This window comes from Somniosus microcephalus, chromosome 10, assembly GCF_052327205.1.
Source record: "Somniosus microcephalus isolate GS21.2 chromosome 10, FLI_Smic_1.0, whole genome shotgun sequence".
NCBI classification, from domain to species: domain Eukaryota; kingdom Metazoa; phylum Chordata; class Chondrichthyes; order Squaliformes; family Somniosidae; genus Somniosus; species Somniosus microcephalus.
In genome coordinates this window covers 134,016,773-134,038,042 of record NC_140996.1, presented here as the reverse complement: position 1 = coordinate 134,038,042, position 21,270 = coordinate 134,016,773, and the positions used below count along the sequence as shown (strand labels likewise).

General features: G+C 46.1%; 1 protein-coding gene across 1 annotated transcript in view; it reads left to right on the top strand.

Moving 5' to 3' along the window:
• Nucleotides 1–21,270, top strand: part of LOC147111703 (coiled-coil domain-containing protein 81-like) — a 156,932-nt gene that overhangs the window by 73,349 nt on the left and 62,313 nt on the right. Inside the window, exon 7 of the mRNA XM_085998814.1 lies at nt 5,465–5,582. Coding sequence (XP_085854940.1) covers nt 5,465–5,582 — 118 coding nt within the window. The remainder of the gene's footprint in view (nt 1–5,464; nt 5,583–21,270) is intronic.

Here is a 21,270-nt window from a genome sequence, read left to right as displayed (position 1 = left end):
GCTCCTCTTTCATGAGCGAGGAACTCCGTCAGTTCCTACTAGCGAGAGGTATTGCAGCAAGTAGGACCACCAGCTACAACCCCCAAGGGAACGGCCAGGTGGAAAGAGAGAACGCGACGGTATGGAAGGCCGTCCTCTTAGCCTTAAAGTCTAAGGGCCTCCCAACCTCCCGCTGGCAGGAAGTCCTCCCGACAGCGCTGCACTCCATCCGGTCACTACTTTGCACTGCCGTTAACGCCACCCCCCATGAACGAATGTTTGTTTTCCCCAGGAAGTCGACTACGGGAACCACTCTACCAACCTGGCTGACCTCTCCGGGGAATAACCTTTAGTTACGTTCCTAACTCGTCGCTTTTTATTGGACGAATTGATAGGTATATCAATTTTATTGACTAAATAACAGAGCCCACCCTCGTGGGTGATCGAGTCCAACAAGGAGGAATACCAGCCAGTCGACTACCTTTATACCTGGGCAGGTAGGTGGAGCCATGGGCGGAGTCGGAGGTGGTCAGCCCAGGTATAACAGCGCGACAAGAGGCGACCTCGTATCGTGATACAACAGTGATAACGGTGATAACAATACAACAGTGATAACTATAGTGTAACGATAAAAGTGGTTTACCACACTGTGATTATCTCTCTGCCGAGGTGCGATAAATGGCAGTTGGAAAGATTACCTGTAAACATCTGACATTATTCTCTGACTATATAAGCTGTGTCTTTATGCATTTCTCCACTTCACCTGACGAAGGAGCAGCGCTCCGAAAGCTTGTGATTTCAAATAAAGCTGTTGGACTATAACCTGGTGTTGTGTGATATCTTACATTTGTCCACCCCAGTCCAACTCCGGCATCTCCACACCAAAGTCAACATGGATTTACAAAAGGTAAATCGTGCTTGACTAATCTACTGGAATTTTTTGAGAATGTAACTGGTAGAATAGATAAGGGAGAACCAGTGGATGTGGTGTATTTGGACTTTCAGAAGGTTTTCGATAAGGTCCCACATAAGAGATTAGCGTGTAAAATTTAGGCACATGGGATTGGGGGGCAAGGTACTAACTTGGATAGAGAACTGGTTGGCAGACAGGAAGCAAAGAGTTGGAATAAACGGGTCTTTTTCCGAGTGGCAGGCAGTGACTAGTGGGGTACCGCAGGGATCGGTGTGAGGACCCCAGCTATTCACAATATATATAAATGATCTAGATGAGGGAACTAGATGTAATATTTCCAAGTTTGCAGATGACACAAAGCTGGGTGAGCATGTGTGCTGTGAGGAGGATGCCGAGAAACTCCAGTATGATTTGGACAGGTTGGGTGATTAGGCAGATGCATGGCAGATGCAGTATAATGTGGATAAATGCGAGGTTATCCACTTTGGTGGCAAAAACAGGAAGGCAGATTATTATCTGAACGGCAGTAGATTGGGAGAAGGGGAAGTGCAACGAGACCTGGGTGTCCTTGTGCACCAGTTGCTGAAGGTAAGCATGCAGGTGCAGCAGGCGGTTAAGAAGGCAAATGGTATGTTGGCCTTCGTAGCGAGAGGGTTCGAGTACAGGAACAAGGATGTCTTGCTGCACTTGTACAGGGCCTTGGTGAGACCACACCTTGAGTATTGTGTGCAGTTTTGGTCACCTTATCTGAGGAAGGATGTTCTTGCCATGGAGGGAGTGCAGCGAAGATTCACTAGACTGATACCTGGGATGGCAGGAATGATGTATGAGGAGAGATTGGTTCAATTGGGCTTATACTCACTGGAGTTTAGAAGAATGAGAGGGGATCTCATTGAAACTTATAAAATTCTAACAGAACTAGACAGACTAGATGCAGGAAGGATGTTCCCGATGCCGGGGAGTCACAGTCTAATGATAAGGGGTAAGCCATTTAGGACAGAGATGAGGAGGAATTTCTTCACCCAGAGAGTGGTGAACCTGTAGAATTCTCTTCCACAGAAGGCAGTTGAGGTCAATTCATTAAATATATTCAAGAAGGAGTTAGATATATTTCTTAAGGCCAAAGGGATCAAGGGATATGGGGAGAAGGCAGGGATAGGGTACTGAGTTTGGATGATCAGCCATGATCTCATTGAATGGCGGAGTAGGCTCGAGGGGCCAAATGGCCTACTCCTGCTCCTATCTTCTATGTTTCTATGTTTCCAAAGACACACATCAGGAGTGTGATGGAATACTCTCCACTTGCCTGGATGGGTGCAGCTGCAACAACACTCGCCATCCAGGAAAAAGCAGTCCGCTTGATCGGCATTTCACACGCTAGCCTAAACATCCACTCCCTTTACCACGAGCATACCGTGGCTGCCGCGTTTACTATCTTCAGCATGCACTGCATCAAGTTGCCAAGGCTTCTTCGGCAGCACCTCCCAAGCCCGCGACCTTCACCACTCAAAAGGACAAGGGCAGCAGGTGCATGGGAACACCATCACCTCCAAGTTCACTTCCAAGTCACAAACCATCCTGACTTGGACATATCTTGCTGTTCCTTCATAGTTGTTGAGTCAAAATCCTGGAACTCAGCATTGTGGGAGCTCCTTCATAACATGGACTGCAGTGGTTCAAGAAGGCCCACCACATCTTCGAGGGCAACTAGGGATGCACAATAAATATCAGACTTACCAACGATTCCCACACCCAAGAATGGATTAAGAAAGAAGATAGAATGGGAAAATAAACAAGACACATACTCCATAAATGGTGTTGAAATAGCTACGGATGAAGTGGAAAGAGACCATGGAGTCTAGTAAACTCTACACTAAAAATATCCAACCAATACAGAGCAGCAAAGAAAGCTAATAGAATGTGGAACTACATAGCCAAAACAATAGAACATAAGTCAGAGGCAGTCGTGATCAAACTGCACAGTGGTCAGACTGCACCACGACTACTGTGTCCAGCTCTGCTCACTGAGTCATAAGGGAGACATTCAAACACTGGAGACAGTGCAGATAAGAGCCCAGGCACCAGGCGTCTGAGATATGAGGAAAGACTAGAGAGACATAGGTTTTTCAGCTTGGAAAGCAAATGCCTGCGAGGTGATCTTACAGAGGTACGTAAGATAGCAAATGGTATGGAAAGGCTAGATCTGGAACACTACTTTAAATTAAATTGTGGGAGTAGGGCATGGTTCAAACTAAAACTTTAGGACTGATATCTTGAAGTTCTTCTTCACAAAGAGAGTTGATAATACTTCTTCACACAGAGTGTGATCAACATTTGGAATGGACTTCCACATAGAGTAGTGGATGCAAAAACTCAGGATGCATATAAGAAAGAATTAGATGCTGCACTGGGCTGGGGGTAACTCGGGTCCTTTCGGAAAGATAAATTAATATGGGCCGAATGGTTTTCCTCATCTGTAATTATCTTGTGATGGAATGCTTTGTCACAAGTTATAGTTGAGACAGACAGCACTGCATCTTTTAGGCAAAAATGGATATATATTCGAAGCCGAGGAAGTACAGGGCTATGCAGAGAGAGGAAATTTGTTTAGATTGCTCCAGCGAAGAGCTGGCACAGGCACACTGGGTGAAAAAGCATCCTCTGTGCTGCAAACTTGTATGGTTCTGTATGTGAACTGCTAGCTCTCACTTCTTATGCTTGGTCTCGCTTCCTGTGCTGGGAAATCAGCTTCACATCCTATTCAATCCAAGCTGAGTTTTTGACATATCCTCTTCATCACAAAGACCGCCTACTTCCTTCTCCTTTGCTTCAGCCCACCTGCTGCTGAAACTCTCATTAACGCCTTTATCACCTCCAGACATGATTATTCTAATGCTCTCCCATCTTCTATGCTGTGTAAACTTCAGCTCATCCAAAACTCTGCTGCCCATATCCTATCCCACACCAAGCCTCGCTCACCCATCACTCCTGACACACATTAGCTCCCACTCCACCATGCCATCAATTTAAAATTCTCATCCTTGTGTTCAAATCCCTTCATGGCCTTGCCCCTCTCTGTCTTTGTAAACTTATCCAGCCCTACAAACCACCCCCTTGCCCTGAAGTCTCCATTCCTCTGGCTCTGATGTCTTATGAATCATGCCCTCCCTTTGCCCCAACATTGGTAGCCGTGCCTTCAGCCACCTAAGCGTCACGCTCTGGAATTCCCTCTCTAATCCCCTCCACCTTTCCAATTCCTTACTCTCCTTTAAGACCCTCCTTAAAGCCAACATCTTTGAAAAAACTTCAGTTACCCCTTCTAATATCTCCTTCTTTGGCTCAGTGTCCATTTTTGTCTGATTAGACCTCTGTGAAGCACTTTGTGAAGTTTTCCACGCATTGTTGTAGCTGAAATTCTCTCCCACTGAACTTGTCTCTCCTCTTCCAATATATCTGAACTCGCTCTCTCTCTCCCCCCATCCCTGTCTGAACTTGGCATTTTCTCTTTATCCCCATGCCTGAACTTGCCTCTCATTCTATATCCCTGTGTCTGAACATGTTGTCTCTCTCTCTGCTCTCCCCCCACCCCCAATGTCCGAACTTTTCTCTCTTTATATACCAAAAAAATGAATTCAATCAATATTTTTTAAACACTATGGGGCCAATTATAACTGCCTTTGCCCATTAAGAATGGGACAGTAGTGGGTCCAAAATGGCAGTACACCACTTAACGCCCTGTTCCCGTTCCATATATAGTCATCACCATTTTCTTCAGGACCTTCAGCAGGGCAACCCAGACACCTGTTTCATGAAGGAGCCTACTTTCAATATGCAAATCAGGTCCTACACTGGTTGTAGGACCGTAATGCAATTTTGAGTATCAATGAGTGGAGCGTACACTGCACACAATCCGCTCATTGGGGCCGAGTGTTGAACTGTGTAACATGCAACCCTAAAGGGACTGCTCCTGGCTCCTCCAGAAACTGGTAGGTTCCTGGTTGTTTAGAGATTTTTTGTGGGGTCTGAAAGAGCACGATGCTCTCACCCTTTTATCTTCTCTTGCTCCTTTCTCTCTCTTCCACCCATTCAGGGCTGGTTGGCTGCTCTTTGCCAGTGGAAAACTGGCTTTTTACTGTTTGAAGTGCTCATAGTGGTTATAATACATCAGCTGAGTAATGTTTACTCCGATATGTAAGTGCTTTACATTTTAAAAGTAAAAACCCAGCTATCAGCAAAGAGCATCCATGGGAGTGCTCCCCTGACTCAACAGTGTCCCGATTGGGCCCCCCCACCACAATGCCACTCCACCCTGCCCCCCCTTCCCTCCCCCACCCCCCATGGGATTTAGCTGTAGGTTACTGCCGCCGAGGCAAGCGACCAAATATTACTTTAGTTCAAATGTGCGCGCTGCCTGTGGAAGTGCCACTGGTGCTGGCAGCTCACTCAATTAATATTAATGAGGTCCGAGGCCCAATTTTGGGTTGGGTGCACATTGGAGCTGCATCACTGTCTTCATGCCTGAAACCAGGCGGCGATGAATTTCTACCCTTAACACTCTTTTTGTTTTAACAGAAATGCCCCATGTCAAGCAACCCTTTGTAAAACAACCTTTGACTCCTGCTAAAACCTCTGCTATAACTCTGACAGAAGATTTTCAAAAGGCTGCCGAACCCAAAGATTTATCAGAAAGGTAATATGTGACTGGATGCATCCAGTTAATTCTCTGTGTCATTTGTTCTAAGCCACTGTTTGTGTTTGTGAATCTTGCATGTAAGTTGCAAAAGGTCAAGTTGGGTGGAATTTTCAATTTTGGTATGTTGGACAGTACTTGGATTCAGCGTTACATTCCAGTCCTGCTTTTGTCTTTATTTCTTAAGGATGTAGGAAATGAGAAAAGTAATTTGGCCCAACTATTTCTATAATGTAGCTTGCTAAATGATTGACGAAATATAACATTGTGTCTCAGTGCTGTACAATACAATTTAATTTTGCTGATAATCCAATCTATAACTTGTCTTCCTCATCATGTCCAGGACTCGTATATCATTACTAATGATTCTCCAATGATACTGCGCAGAGGATTTGATGATTTATAAGGACAAGACATTATACTGTGTAAAATAGAACTTAAGACTAAATGTAATTTCTGTAGATTCTTTAAATAAACGCTGGTGCGAGTTACAGGTCAGGCTGCAGAATGGAACCCTAATTTTGTTTGATTGATGGGTCAATTAAGACATTTGGGGACAATGTGAAACAGGTATGTTCTTGGAGAGAGGGTTCTAAAACTCATGGGCTACAAATTTCCTTGGGACCTGGGCGGACCACCCGTGTAAGAGGGGCTGGTGAGGACCGATGGGAGTGGGAAATAGGTAGGACCCGATGATCCCAGTCTCTGCCCTGACGAAACCGCCACTGGAATTTCATCTAGGGATGTAGGTGAATGGTAGTTGCATCTGCTCCTTACAGCTTAATGTACAAAAAGGAGGCAGATCCGGTGCAATGGCATCATCTGCCAAAATTCCCACTGGTCCCGCCTCTTCTGTCTCCAACGTACTGCACGCTGGCAATATACAGTACATTAGAATGGAGGAAACGGAGCCCGTTAAAGTTATCCAGGTCAAGTTTGTGGTCTGAAACACTTGGAAGAGGACAAGCAGTGGCCTTTCAGAAAAGGGCCTAGTAATAAAAAAAACAGATTTTCTCTTTAACAGGACCTGCTGGCTTTTGTGGGTAAGCAGATATCCAGTGCCATTTCCCCTTCCCCCACCACCTAACAAGCGCTCAAGATGCCAGCAGTATAACCCCAAGGACCTGGACTCAGTGCAGAAAATAGTTTAAAGACCTCACACAAGTGGTCAAGGTCAGTGAATTCATCTTCAAATGCATATCCCACCATTTGCACCACTAGCCTCACACACTGCTCAATGCACCACACCCCCATTGCTCAACTACCAACAATCTCTACCAAACACAACTCACATCTCACATACATAGCCCAACAGCTGAGTGCTGCAATAGAAGCTCAGATTGAAGTCATTCAAGCTCAGCCTGCTGCAAGCCTCACATCCACATCTCACAACTTGAACGCACTGTCAGCTATTCAACTATGACAGGCACATCACCCAAACACATTACACCACACTCACTGACACACTTCCCTTTCTCTTGCAGGAAAAGGTGGTGCATAACCGGTGCCAGCAGACCTTAACTGGTGGGGGACAGGCTTGCCTGCATGACCTCATCCCCTTGGAGGAGACGACGCTGGCCATTCCTGGCAGGGGCATGGCTGAGCCGATGTCGGTATCCTCATACGTTACCCTCCATCTCACGTCCCACTTCCCCCTCATCCCACAATCTCTTCTGATTTACAATTGGCACATGGTGTAAGCATGCATCTCTTGTTCCCCACTCCTCCCCTCATGCCTTTCTCATTTCAGACACCCAAGAAACCCAGCCTGCCCAGCCAGTGCGGCAACATGAAGAGGGAGAGGAGAGTGAAGAAGAAACAACACCATCACTTGATTTCACACTCCCAGCCACCAGCTCAGATACTGACACTCCGCATACTTTAGAGGATAGGTTAGATGCGGGATCTGCACGTGGTGAGACTCCGGCCATGAGTGGCCTGCAGCCAGGGCAGGGGGAAAGGGTAGCTCAGGTGCCAGCTCCTCGGAGGGTGCGCTCGCGCACGAGTTCTGCTGCACAGGACTCAGATGAACACTTTGATGGGGCAGCCTACAGAAGAACGCTGATGGGTATGCATAATGAAATGCTTGGTGCATTGGCAGGCCTGCCAGAAAGCCTGAATGCAATGTCAAGGAGCATGGAGGAGTCCAGTTCCTGCCTTGCACAGGGCTTTGCACAGAGCTTAGAGCCCATCCTTTCAGTGTGGAAGGGGTGGGCAGAACCATTAACACACTTGTGCACCCAATCATCATGCCCCGTCTGATGGCTGCAGTCTCAGCTTCCATTGCAGCACAAGCAGAAGCCGCCCAACGGCTGAGTGCTGCAATAGAAGCTCAGCTTGAAGTCATTCAAGCTCAGCTTGCTGCCACACAAGCACAGACTGCTGCCATCATGGCTGAGTTTACCAGTGTTGAAAGGGGCTTGTAGGGTGTCACAGCAGTCCGTACTCCAGCAAATTACTAGGATTGCTGATGCGCTGCCCCAGGGAGTGGCAAAGGATCCGTGGAGTTTGACCATGCTGTCCTCTCTCAGGATGACAGCATTCATCCTTCCACCACTGCCACTCCGCCAGTGCCCTTGCTGTTGCCTGTCAGCCAGCCAGCCCAGACTGCTGCCGCCCATAACGAGGTGGTGCAGTCCAAAGCCGGGCCTACTAGGCCAGAACTCCTCGAGGTCATCCTGCAAGGCCATCTGCAGTCTCCCCCATTGAAAGTCAGCAGCCTTCCACCAGCCATGCTGCAGCTTCTGGGGTAGCTCTGCGTAGGAATACTAGGATAGGCAAAGGCACACGCAAGACAGTCACTAAGGAAATGCACAAGGGTGATTAGTTGATTTTTTGATATAGTATTGGCTGAATAGATGGATAAAGTTTGATTGGAATATTTGCTTTGTGATGACTTTTATTTCAGCATTGTGGCCAAGAGGATGCTGTGATGGTCAGTAACAGAGGGAAGGTAGGCAAGGTATGGGACTAATGTTGAATGGGGAATTGGGGTTGCATTCACTAGTACCTCAGGCGGATGATTCGATCCCGGATATCCCTGCAAGAAAAGGGCTGTCTGGGTTGTCTCCTTCCTTCTGCTTCCTCCTTTTGCTCTTCTGCTTCCTCTTCCTCTTCCGCTTCCTCCTCTTCTTCTTCTTCCTCCTCCTTTGCTGGTGGCAAGGGCTGTGCCCTCATGATGGCCAGGTTGTGGAGAATACAGTTGACCATGACGAATCAGGATACACGCTCCAGTGAGTACTGTAGGGCTCCTCCAGCGCGGTACAGGCAGCGGAACCATTGCTTCAGCATCCCAATGGTCTGCTCTATGATGTTTCATGTGGCAGCATAGTTCTCGTTGTATGCATGCTGGCCACGTGTGGCTGGGTTGTGGAATGGAGTCATGAGCCACGTGGTCAAGTGATCGTCCTTGTCACCCAGTAGCCAGCCTCTGGTTTGTCTTGGTGGCTCAAAGACTGAGGGAACAATGGACTGGCGCAGAATAAATGCATCATGACTGCTGCCAGGATACTGGGCATTCACCATCATGATGTGCTGAACATGGTCGCACACCAACTGCACATTCAGCGAGTGGAAACCTTTGCGGTTGCGGTACATCTCAGCATTTAGAAGCAGCGCCCGCAAATCCAACTGCGTGCAGTTGATGGCGCCATGCACCCTGGGGAAGTCCGCTATCCTGGCAAAGCCATATGCACGCTCTGCCTGCTTCTCTCTGGTCAGAGATAAGACAATTATGTCCCCTCTCCTGGCATGAAGAGTTTCTGACACCTCTCTTATGCAGCAATGTACAGTGAACTGTGAGATGTTACAGATATTGCCTGCTTCAGCCTGGAAGGATCCCAACACAAAAAAATTCAGGGCCACGGTCACCTTCACAGCCACTGGCAGCACTGTCCTTGCCCTGGAGTGAGTCTGCAGGTATGGTTGCAAGAAGTGGCATGCTATAGACAGGGCTAAGCGATCCCACAATCAACGGATCAGATCAAAGCTCTGCAGTCCTGCCACATCCAGTCGTGAATGGTGGTGGACCATTAAACAACTAACGGGAGGAGGAGGCTCCAAGAACATCCCCATCCTCAGTGATAGTGGAGTCCAGCACATGAGTGCAAAGGACAAGGCTGAAGCGTTTGCAACCAACTTCAGCCAGAAGTGCCGAGTGGATGATCCATATCGGCCTACTCCCGAGGTCACCACCATCACAGAAGCCAGTCTTCAGCCAATTCGATTCACTCCACGTGATATCAAGAAACGGCTGAGCACACTGGATACAGCAAAGGCTATGGGCCCCGACAACATCCTGGCTATCGTGCTGAAAACTTGTGCTTCAGAACTAGCCGTGTCTCTAGCCAAGCTGTTCCAGTACAGCTACGACACTGGCATCTATCCGACAATGTGGAAAACTGCCCAGGTATGTCCTGTCCACAAAAAGCTGGACAAATCCAACCCGGCCAATTACTGCCCCATCAGCCTACTCTCAATTATCAGCAAAGTGATGGAAGATGGCATCGAAAGTGCTATCAAGCGGCACTTACTCACTAATAACCTGCTCACTGATGCTCCCGACCTCATTACACCCTTGGTCCAAACATGGACAAAGGAGCTGAATTGCAGAGGTGAGGTAAGAGTGACTGCCCTTGACATCAAGGCAGCATTTGACCAAGTGTGGCATCAAGGAGCCCTAGTAAAACTGCAGTCAATGGGAATCAGGGGGAGAATGCTCCACTGGCTGGAGTCATGCCTAGCACAAAGGAAGATGGCTGTGGTGGTTGAAGGTCAATCATCACAGCCCCAGGACATCGCTGTAGGAGATCCTCAGGGCAGAGTCCTAGGCCCAACCATCTTCAGCTGCTTCATCAATGACCTTCCCTCCAACATAAGGTCAGAAATGGGGATGTTCGCTGATGACTGCACAGTGTTCAGCGCCATTCACAACTCCACAGATAATGAAGCAGTCCATGCCCGCATGCAACAAGACCTGGACGACGTTCAGGCTTGGGCTGATAAGTGGCAGGTAACATTCGCACCAAAGAAGTGCCAGGCAATGACTATTTCCAACAAGCGAGTGTCTAAGCACCTCCCCTTGACATTCAATGGCATTACCATCGCCAAATCCCCCACTATCAACATCTTGGGGGATCACCATTAACCAGAAACTTAACTGGACCAGCCACATAAATACTGTGGCAACAAGAGCAGGTCAGAGGCTAGGTATTCTGCGGTGAGTGTCTCACCTCCTGACTCCCCAAAGCCTTTCTACCATCTACAAGGCACAAGTAAAGGAGTGTGATAGAATACTCTCCACTTGCCTGGATGAGTGCAGCTCCAACAACACTCAAGAAGCTCGACACCATCCAGGACAAAGCAGCCTGCTTGATTGGCACTCCATCCACCACCTTAAACATTCACTCCCTCCACCACCGACGTACCGTGGCTGCAGTGTGTAACATCTACAAGATGCACTGCAGCAACTCGCCAAGGCTTCTTCGGCAGCACCTCCCAAACCCGCGACCTCTTCCACCTAGAAGGACAAGGGCAGCAGGTGCATGGGAACACCACCACCTCCAAGTCACACACCATCCTGACTTCTCCAAGTCACACACCATCCTGACTTAGAAGTATATCGCCGATCCTTGGTCGTCGCTGGGTCAAAATCCTGGAACTCCCTACCTAACAGCACTGTGGGAGTACCATCACCACATGGACTGCAACGTTTCAAGAAGGTGGCTCACCACCATCTTCTCAAGGGCAACTAGGGATGGGCAATAAATGCTGGCCTTGCCAGCAACCCCCACATCCCATAAACTAAAAAAAAAATGGCAGAGTTCTGTGAGCACCTCCTTCATAAAGCGCAGATGCCTCAGACACTGCTCCTGGCTCAGGTTGAGGTAAGAGAATTGCTCTCGGAAGACCCTAGGTGGGTAAGGCCTGCTGCTGTGATCCCTTCCCCACTCCTCCTCCTCCCTCTGCGAACAGCTTGTCCTATTCTTTACTGCCTCTGCTCCATCTCCCTGTCATGTTGCAGGCCAAGTGTGATGACAACTAGAGCACCCATGACTGGGAGCAGGTGGTCTGAGCAGAACCTTTGAAATCAGAAGCAAGGTCTTCTCCACTTGCAGCACCACTCCCTGTCACCTCACCAACTTTAAATAACTCCAGAAAGCTCCAAACTTACATAAAGCCAGTAGAAATCAAAAAGCAAGTTACCTGAAAGTTAGTGATGATCCCTTTAAATATCTTTGGTGGGGGTCCTTCCTGTTGCTGAACTTATGTTCAGCTGTGCGAGGTTAAGAGAAGGCGTTAGCTCCAACCATGGTGACAAAAATGGCAGTGCTTACTTACCATACTTCCAGCACACGCTCCGAACAGCTACCCAACCGCCCTCACCAAGATGACATCCGGCGCGGCCCGCACCAGAAGTGTGCGCATGCTGCACGGACGCCATTTTGGTCCCAATTCGGCACCTGTAGCGCCCAAAGAATGGACGCTACCAACCGAATTTCTAGGCCCTGATGTGTTACTAGCAGACCTCCCGTGGCATTACTCATGGTAAGTCGGGTTGTGCTGTTTGACACAAACCCCAGTGATCTACCTACCATTGCTATATTATAGCAGTGACGACACTTCAAAAGTACTTAATTGGGTATGAAGCACTTTGGAACATCCTGAGGTCGGGAAAGGTGCTATATAAATGCAAGTTCATTTATTCTTTTGTTCTATGTGTAGAGTTGTTTGCCACTTGCAGAAACACGCCCATTTAAAAAAATGCTTGCAGCAAATTTACACTCACTGCAAATACTGGCAACTTATTTCAAAGATCCATGATTTTCTGTGAAAAGAAGTACCTCGTAGTACCTAACCTTGTTTTATGCTTTTGTAAATTGTACTTTTGTCCCCTGGTCCTCCCATACCTTGTTATGAACTTTAACTGAATAAAGCTTTTGAAATTAATCCCTCTAGCTTTTCTTCAAATCATTTGGAAAAACAATGAGATGTTGCTAGAGGCTAAGAAATTATACTAATGCATGTTTGGAAATTGTACACACTGCACATGCTCAGACTGCTGGATCTACCTTTCACCTGAGTCACAACATGGTAAAAATATCAAGTTCAAGCCCAGGCTTTTGGGAGAGGCTGAGGTTTTCAAGTAAAAACATTGTAGGGAACGGTAGCATAGTGGGCTAGTAATCCAGAGACCTCGACAAATGATCCCGAGACGTGAGTTCAAATCCCAGGGGGAATTTATATTCAGTTAATTAAATAAATCTGGAATAAAAAGCTAGCATCAGTAAGGGTACTATCGGATTATCATAAAACCCCATCTAGTTCACTAATGCCCTTTAGGGAAGGAAATCTGCTGTCCTTACCTGGTCTGGCGTATATGTGACGCCAGACCCACAGCAATGTGGTTGACTGCCCACTGAAATGGCCTAGCAAGCCACTCAGTTGTAATAAACTGCTACGAAACACAATAATAAGAATGAAACCAGACAGACCACCTGGCATCGACCTCCTCACCACTTGTGCCAAAATTGTGGCGGCAGTTGGGACGAAGTGGCCCTGGGAGTCCTTAACATTGACTCCGGACCCATGGCCCATGGGCAAGGAAACCTCCTGCTGATTACCACCTACCGTCCTCCCTCAGCTGATGAATCAGTACTCCTCCATGTTGAACACCACTTGGAAGAAGCAGTGAGAGTAACAACGGCACATAATGTACTCCATGAAGTGTGGCTCCACTATGGGCTGAGTCCTGAAGAACATAGCTGCCAGTCTGGGCCTGTGACAGGTGGTGAGAGAACCAACATGAAGGAAAAGCCTACTTGCATCTGCCCATGACAGTATTGGTAGCAGTGACCACCGCACAGTCACTGTGGAGACGAAGTCCCGTCTTCACTTTGAGGACACCCTCCATCGTGTTGTGTGGCCTTTGCAACCATCTTCAGCCAGAAGTGCTGACTGGATGATCCATATCGGCCTACTCCTGAGGTCCCCAGAAGCCAGTCTTGAGCCAATTCGAATCACTCCACATGATATCAAGAAATGGCTGAGCGCACTGGATACAGCAAAGGCTATGGGCCCCGACAACATCCCAGCTATCGTGCTGAAGACTTGTGCTCCAGAACTAGCCGTGCCACTAGCCAAGCTGTTCTAGTACAGCTACAACAAACTGGGAAAACTGCCTAGGCATGTCCTGTCCACAAAAAGCAGGACAAATCCAACCCGGCCAATTACCACCCCACATCAGTCTACTCTCAATCATCAGCAAAGTGATGGAAGGTGTCATCAACAGGGCTAATCAAGCGGCACTTACTCACCAATAATCTGCTCACTGATGCCCAGTTTGGGTTCTGCCAAGACCACTTGGCTCTCAACCTCATTACAGGCTTGGTCCAAACATGGACAAAGGAGCTGAATTCCAGAGCTGAGGTGAGAGTGACTGCCCTTGACAGCAAGGCAGCATTTGACCGAGTGTGGCATCAAGAAGCCCTAGTAAAACTGAAGTCAATGGGAATCGGGGGGGAAAACTCTCCACTGGCTGGAGTCATACCTAGCACAAAGGAAGATGGTTGTGGTGATTGAAGGTTCAATCATCACAGCCCCAGAACATGGCTGCAGGAGTTCCTCAGGGCACTGTCCTAGGCACAACCATCTTCAGTTGCTTCATCAATGACCTTCCCTCCAACATAAGGTCAGAAATGGAGATGTTCGCTGATGACTGCACAGTGTTCAGCACCATTCACAACTCCTCAGATAATGAAGCAGTCCATACCTACATGCAACAAGACCTGGACGACGTTCAGGCTCAGGCTGAGAAGCGGCAGGTAACATTCACGCCACAGAAGTGCCAGGCAATGACTATCTCCAACAAGCGAGAGTCTAACCACTGCCCCTTGACATTCAACGGCATTACCATCGCCGAATCCCCCACCATCAACATCCCGGGGGGGTTACCATTGAACAGAAACTTAACTGGACCAGCCACATAAATATTGTGGCAACAAGAGCAAGTCAGAGGCTAGGTATTCTGCGGCGAGCGTCTCACCTCCTGACTCCCCAAAGCCTTTCCATCATCTACAAGGCACAAGTAAGGAGTGTGATAGAATACGCTCCACTTGCCTGGATGAGTGCAGCTCCAATAACACTCAAGAAGCTCGACACCATCCAGGACAAAGCAGCCCACTTGATTGGCACCCCATCCACCACCTTAAACATTCACTCCCTCCACCACCGGCGTACCGTGGCTGCCGTGTGTACCATCTACAAGATGCACTGCAGCAACTCGCCAAGGCTCCTTCGGCAGCACCTCCCAAACCCGCGACCTCTTCCACCTAGAAGAACAAAGGCAGCAGGCGCATGGGAACACCACCACCTCCAAGTCACACACCATCCTGACTTAGAAGTATATCGCCGATCCTTCATCGTTGCTGGGTCAAAATCCTGGAACTCGCTACCTAACAGCACTGTGGGAGTACCATCACCACATGGACTGCAGCGGTTCAAGAAGGCGGCTCACCACCACCTCTTGAGGACAATTAGGGATGAGCATTAAATGCTGGCCTTGCCAGCGACGCCCACATCCCATAAAACAAATTAAACATTTTTTTTAATTAATAAAGGGTTTGAAGGTTACATAAAACAACTTTAGAATTAATTTTAATCATGTTATTGCAAATATTAATTGTAATTTTAATGCCTTTTTTATTTATAAATCTTATTTTTGACATTTCAGTTACCAAAGACAAATATGCGGACCAATTTTTAAAAAGAAAACTTTGAATGGTTCAATTGCTTTATCATCTTTCTTTTATTGGTGGCAGGTTCTCCTTATTTGTAATTCAGGATTGGTTGGTTCCCTAAACACTTAGTTGTTTCTCACTGGCGGTTTTCTAGCCACTTTCCTCACTTTTGATGTGTATGTTCACCAGCTCTTCAGTTCTGATTTCTGCTGTTTTACTATGAGATAATCAAGAAAGTGTGATGATGAAAGTGTGATGGAAAATCTGTGACAACAGGAAGTGTCACAAACAGGAAGTGCACACTAGATGCAAAACAATTAATATATTACTAGTCAATCTCCTGTGATGTTGCACATAGGGTGTCAAGGCTAAGTGTAGTCATCAAGTTAGTTTAGAGGGTGGCGGATAATTGGACTGGGGTTGATGGAGGGCTGCAACACTGGAGGGCAGAAGAAGCCAAAGGGAAGAGGTACAGCAGGGTGGGTGGGGGAGGGGTGGGGGAATAATATATAGTGAGCTTATTGGATGGGAGGGGGAGGGGATTATTATATGAAAATAAACTGCCGCATATGGCATTATTATATATTAGGGTGACCAATGGTCCCCGTTTTCTGGGGACAGTCCCCAGATGAGGTACTGTGCCCCCGGGTGAACAATGTCCCCGGTTCACGAAACTTCTCCCCAAATACACAAACTTTTAATTTCTCATGTTGGAATATGACGTACAGTACACATTCACTGTACTATTATATACATAGGGATACCTACCAGGCTCACACTACACAACACGTCAATGGACTACAAAGTTACACAGGTAACTGGTTCTCACTATGCTACCGTTCACCCTAACTTGATTACACGTTTCTTTCCCGGGTTCCCCTTGTCAATTATGCCTATTGTAATTACGCCTGAGGTGGACGCAGCAGAGTAAGAGGCTGGTCTATTCGTTAGCGTCCAAATCAATCCAGTGCCGAGCGGGCACCCGCAGCCAGCGAGTTTGGTTGCGTTCCCGACCCAGCCTCGTTCGACAACCAAACTCCCACTTTTTTTTCCCCCTCTTCCTTCACTACAGGATGTATCAGTTTGAATCGCAGGCAGTCGCAAGCCGATTTGTCAGCGGGCTTCTGATTTCATTATTGTTATATCCGTGTATCTTAATGTTGTGTCCTTCAATAATCAGACAACAGACTGCAGGGAACGATTCAACAGGTGTTTACTGAATGAGGGTTACTCTAGAACTAACTGTACAGATCACTACTCAGGGTTTATATACAGGTGTGGTCACTGCTGGTACTACAGTATACAGGAGCTGTAAAAAGTAGTTCTCTCCCTTAAGGTATATATTACATACATTACAATTATCTCCTCACGCCTCCCCCCCCCACCCCCAACAATTCGAAATGGTCGCAATTCGGTAGCCGATTGGTCGGCCGGTGATGGTTACGCCCAATGATTTTGTTAATATATGAGAGGTTTATCTTTGAAAAAAACAGTTGGCGGCGTTCGAGCGCAGCGGGGATAAAAGGACAGGTATCAGCAAGAGCCTCCAGCAGTGTAGACAGTGGGTACGATTAACTGGCGTTCCTGAACGGTGTTATTGCATTATTTATAAAAGCTGTCTGAATGCGCTTCAATAGTGTGATGTCACATCCGCGGTAATTATATGCAGATTTGTTTTACATTCCAGCTTTTTGTAAATATACGAAAAAATATTGTATTTCAGTTTGTCCAGTGGCAAAGCTAATTGAGTGAACTGGGATAAAGGGGTACATTTTATAAGTTGGTGCTCTTGGTACAGAGCTTTGGAAAATAGGAGTATCTTCTATGTTTCTAGCAAGGGACAAAGCAGGGACAGGGTACTGAATTTGGATGATCAGCCATGATCTCATTGAATGGCGGAGCAGGCTCGAGGGGCCGAATGGCCTACTCCTGCTCCTATCTTCTATGTTTTTATGTCTATGTTTCTACATGTTGGGAATTCAGGTGTAGAGATTAGTGTATTTGATTTATGGTCCATATGATTTTCTGGTTATTAATTTTAATTGGTGTAATATCGTACAGTTCATGACTCCAGTGCCCTGACTGCCACACCTGAATTCCTGATTGCAATCCCATCATGCAAAGCTCTGTGCCAGGCATGGTAAATCATAAAATTTATCCTGAAGGTTCAAACATTGCATGTAATACATTGAATACTGCAAAGAAATCTTAGCTTAGCCCACAAGTTTGAGAAGGCAATGATACTGTTAACAAGGCACTAGTCTGCCTTTTCCTGTCTCTGTATTGTGAACAGGCATTGAGAAAAGATTCTCAATTAATTATTTCTATCTTGTTTACACTGGGTTGAAAAGCTGGGATTGATAGCATAATTGTGACTCTCTATCCAGAGTTTGGATTTGTCAAGCAATGTGCATACCAGAATTCTGTCCCTTAAAGAGTGTTTTAGTCTTCTATAATGTTCCATGATTGTCACTGCCTCACAAATCTCCTATCTTGTCTCTCTCAGCTCTGGGATAAATACCATCCACCCCTGGGATTTATTTGTTATGATTGCTTTTAGCATGTCTAGGTGCCTACATTTCTGAAATGCAATGCTGATGGACAAAACTTCACTCTAGAAGCACAAAATCAGGAAATTACCCCTAAATTATGCTCAAAATCTTGAATAGACTTTCTAGGTAGGGTAGTGGAGCAAAAAAATAATTTAAGGAACAACTGGATACAGTGATGGGGAATTGTAGCCTCTTTCTTGTCGGATAAAAAAGCAAGAGCTGAATATCCTTGCTCGTAAATATCTATCTTATGACCTTCTGAACTTTACTGAATAAATAGCAACTCTATAGTTAGTTGAACAAGCGTTGGACTTGCCTTGACTATCTGCCTTGCTCATAAACATTGCAGAGGATTTGCATTATTTATTTAGTCTCTTAGAGGTAAATGCTTTATGTGGTTAATAAATTCTTAATAAAGATTGACAATCATGTAAACTAATGACTTTAAAGGTTTCAGTTATCTCCCTGATCTTATTTAACAATAACAATGGTCTCAGGAACGTGTTGAAAGGAAAACAAATGTGATCTGAAACAAAACTCTTTACGGGTGTAACAGGTCCTTTACTAATGGATGCTATGACAATAGGATGAATAAGTGCAACTCAAAGCAGTGTGCCTAACAAAGATACATAAGTCGGTTTTATACTTCACATTGCACCCAGTTTCAGAAAAGGAACATCTGTTTGCAACTCTCTCCCACTTTTATATTCAGACAAAGTAGCCAGTCGCTATAGGTAAGGTGAGCTTCACTTTTATATGAAGATCCATAGAGAACAACTGCAGTTACATAAGTAAAATCGGCTCCTTTATCCAAATTTCAGAAGCATAGGTCTACTTGTTCCTGGAACCAGGGCTGTTACACTGAATTTGGCCAACTGAGACAGAACCCGTCTTGTCTGTAATTGGCTGCGCTCTTGCAGTGTGACAGTACCTATAAGGGCTAATTTTATGACTTTGTGCCCTATCCCCGGTGGAGTGTCTTGTCTGTTGGAACCGAGCCTAGAATCTAGTCCTCTCTTCCCTTAGTGATTTTTCAGTGGATCTGAAGCAGGCAAGGGTGGAAAATTGCTCCAGTATGCATTCTGCTGCATCCCTGCCTCCTTGTGCTTCCTCTCATTTCCTAGTGCCTGGGCCCAGTGGCGCAAAATGTGCCTGCCCATATGTGGGTGGATTTATGTAAAACAAATACAAATGAGGGAAATACATCCTCCAACATATTTCTTGACATTTGAGTCAGTTGAATGCAAGGGATGCCTGTTCGGCTCAGGTATCCTGGGGTTTGGTGGAGGGGGCTCAATAATTTGTTTTGGCAGCCAGTACTCATAGAGTGTGGCTTTGCACAGGCTGAAGAGAAGGAATGTTTTTTGTTTTAAATTCCATTTTAGCAGGCAGCATGGTAACTGTTTGAATTCTCATGCTGTGACAGGCTTCAGTGGCCTGCCGCAGCTAAACTCTGCCCCCATTTCAGTAGTGCTCCTTGTTAGAACTTGCCTCCTTTACTTAAATGACCCTGGGGCCATATGATTGGCTGAGTCAGTGGCACATCTTTGTGGTGGGCAGTACTCCTGTGCCCTCCAGACATTCGCTGCAATCAAGGGTGGAGGTGTTCAGGGTTGTGGAAATTAGTCTACAACTATCACCCATGTAATCTGCCCACTATTTTAGACTCATACTGGAGAGCAAAGATAACCCCAGGCTTCTTTTCTCCACTACCAATCATCTCCTTTAATCACTCTACCTTGCACTTTCCACCCTCATATCTAACATTGCGAGGAGCTCATAGATGTCTTGGCAATCAAAACAGATACCATCCATTCAGCTGTCTCTGCTGTTTCCCCCTTCCTTTCCTGTTGCCACCAAACCAACCCTCCCCAAACTTCCTCCCCATCCCTAGACCCTGTTCTCTGTCTAGTTTCCCTTCTATCTACCCCATGTCCACTCCGACCTCATCGTCCATGAAACCCACCTCCTGTTCCTTGGACTGCTTTCCCACTAATTGTTACCCACCCAACTTCCGTTGTTGGCCTTATTGCTAGCTAATATTGTAAATGGTTCCCTGACCTCAAATTGGATCACCCAGTGTGTGGTGTCACACACAGTGACATATTTCAAAAGAGAAGGTCCTGCTTAACCAACCTTATTGAATTCTTTGAAGAAGTTACAGAAAGAGTAGACAAGGGTAATACAGTAGATGTAATATATTTGGATTTTCAGAAGGCCTTTGAAAAGGTACCGCATAGTAGACTCATGACTAAGGTCAGAGCTTGTGGAATTATGGGACAAGTAGCAGAATGGATAGCAAGCTTGCTACAGAACATAAAACAGAGAGTAGGGGTTCAGGGAAGCTACTTAGATTGGCAAAAGGGGGAGAAGTGTTGTTCCACAAGGATCGATGCTGGGACCACTGTTGTTCAAATGATTTGGACTCTGGAATTGGAAGTACAATATCAACATTTGCTGACAACACCATTTGGCGGCGGGGGGGGGGGGGTTTAGTTAATACTAAGGGAGACTGCGACAAAATACAAGATGACATTAATAAACTTGCTTAATGGGCATACAGTTGGCAAATGAATTTCAATACAGCTAAGTGTGTGGTGTTATATTTTGGTAGGATGAATAAGGAGGCCACATACTGCTTGTAAAATAAGAGTCTAAATTGGGTAGAGGAGCAAAGGGATCTAGGGACACAGATCACTAACAGTAGCAATGCAGGTTAATAAGGCCATGAAAAGGGTTCCTTTCTAGAGGGATAGAATTGAAAAACAGAAGTTATCTTAAACTTATTGTGTATTGTGATTTTCACAATTTATGCTTATAGCTTATAGTCAGACACTGCACTAAATGTTCCTCATCATTATTAACAATAATAACAATAATATCGAACCTTTGTTAGACCACACTTAGGGTATTATGCACAGTTCTGGTCTTGATATTATAAAATATATAGAGGCATTGGAGAAGGTGCAAAAAATGAGTTACAAGAATGATACCCGAACTGACAGGTTATATGTATCAAGAAAGGCTGAACAGGCTGGGGATCTTTTCTCTAGACCTAATAGAGTTCTTTAAAATTATGAAGAGGTTTGATAGGGTAGACGTAGAAAAGATGTTTCTACTTATGGGAGACCAAAACTGGGGCCACAAATATAATATAGTAACCAATAAATCCAATAGGGAATTTAGGAGAAACTTCTTTACCCAAAGAATGGTAAGAATGTGGAACTTGCTACGACAAGGAGTAGTTGAGGCGATTAGCGTAGATGGATTTAAGGGGAAACTAGATAAGCACAGGAGGGAGAAAAGAATAGAAGGATATGCTAATAGGGTTAGCTAAAGAGGGGTGGGAGGAGGCACATGTGGAGCATAAATACCCTCATAGACCAGTTGGGCTGAATG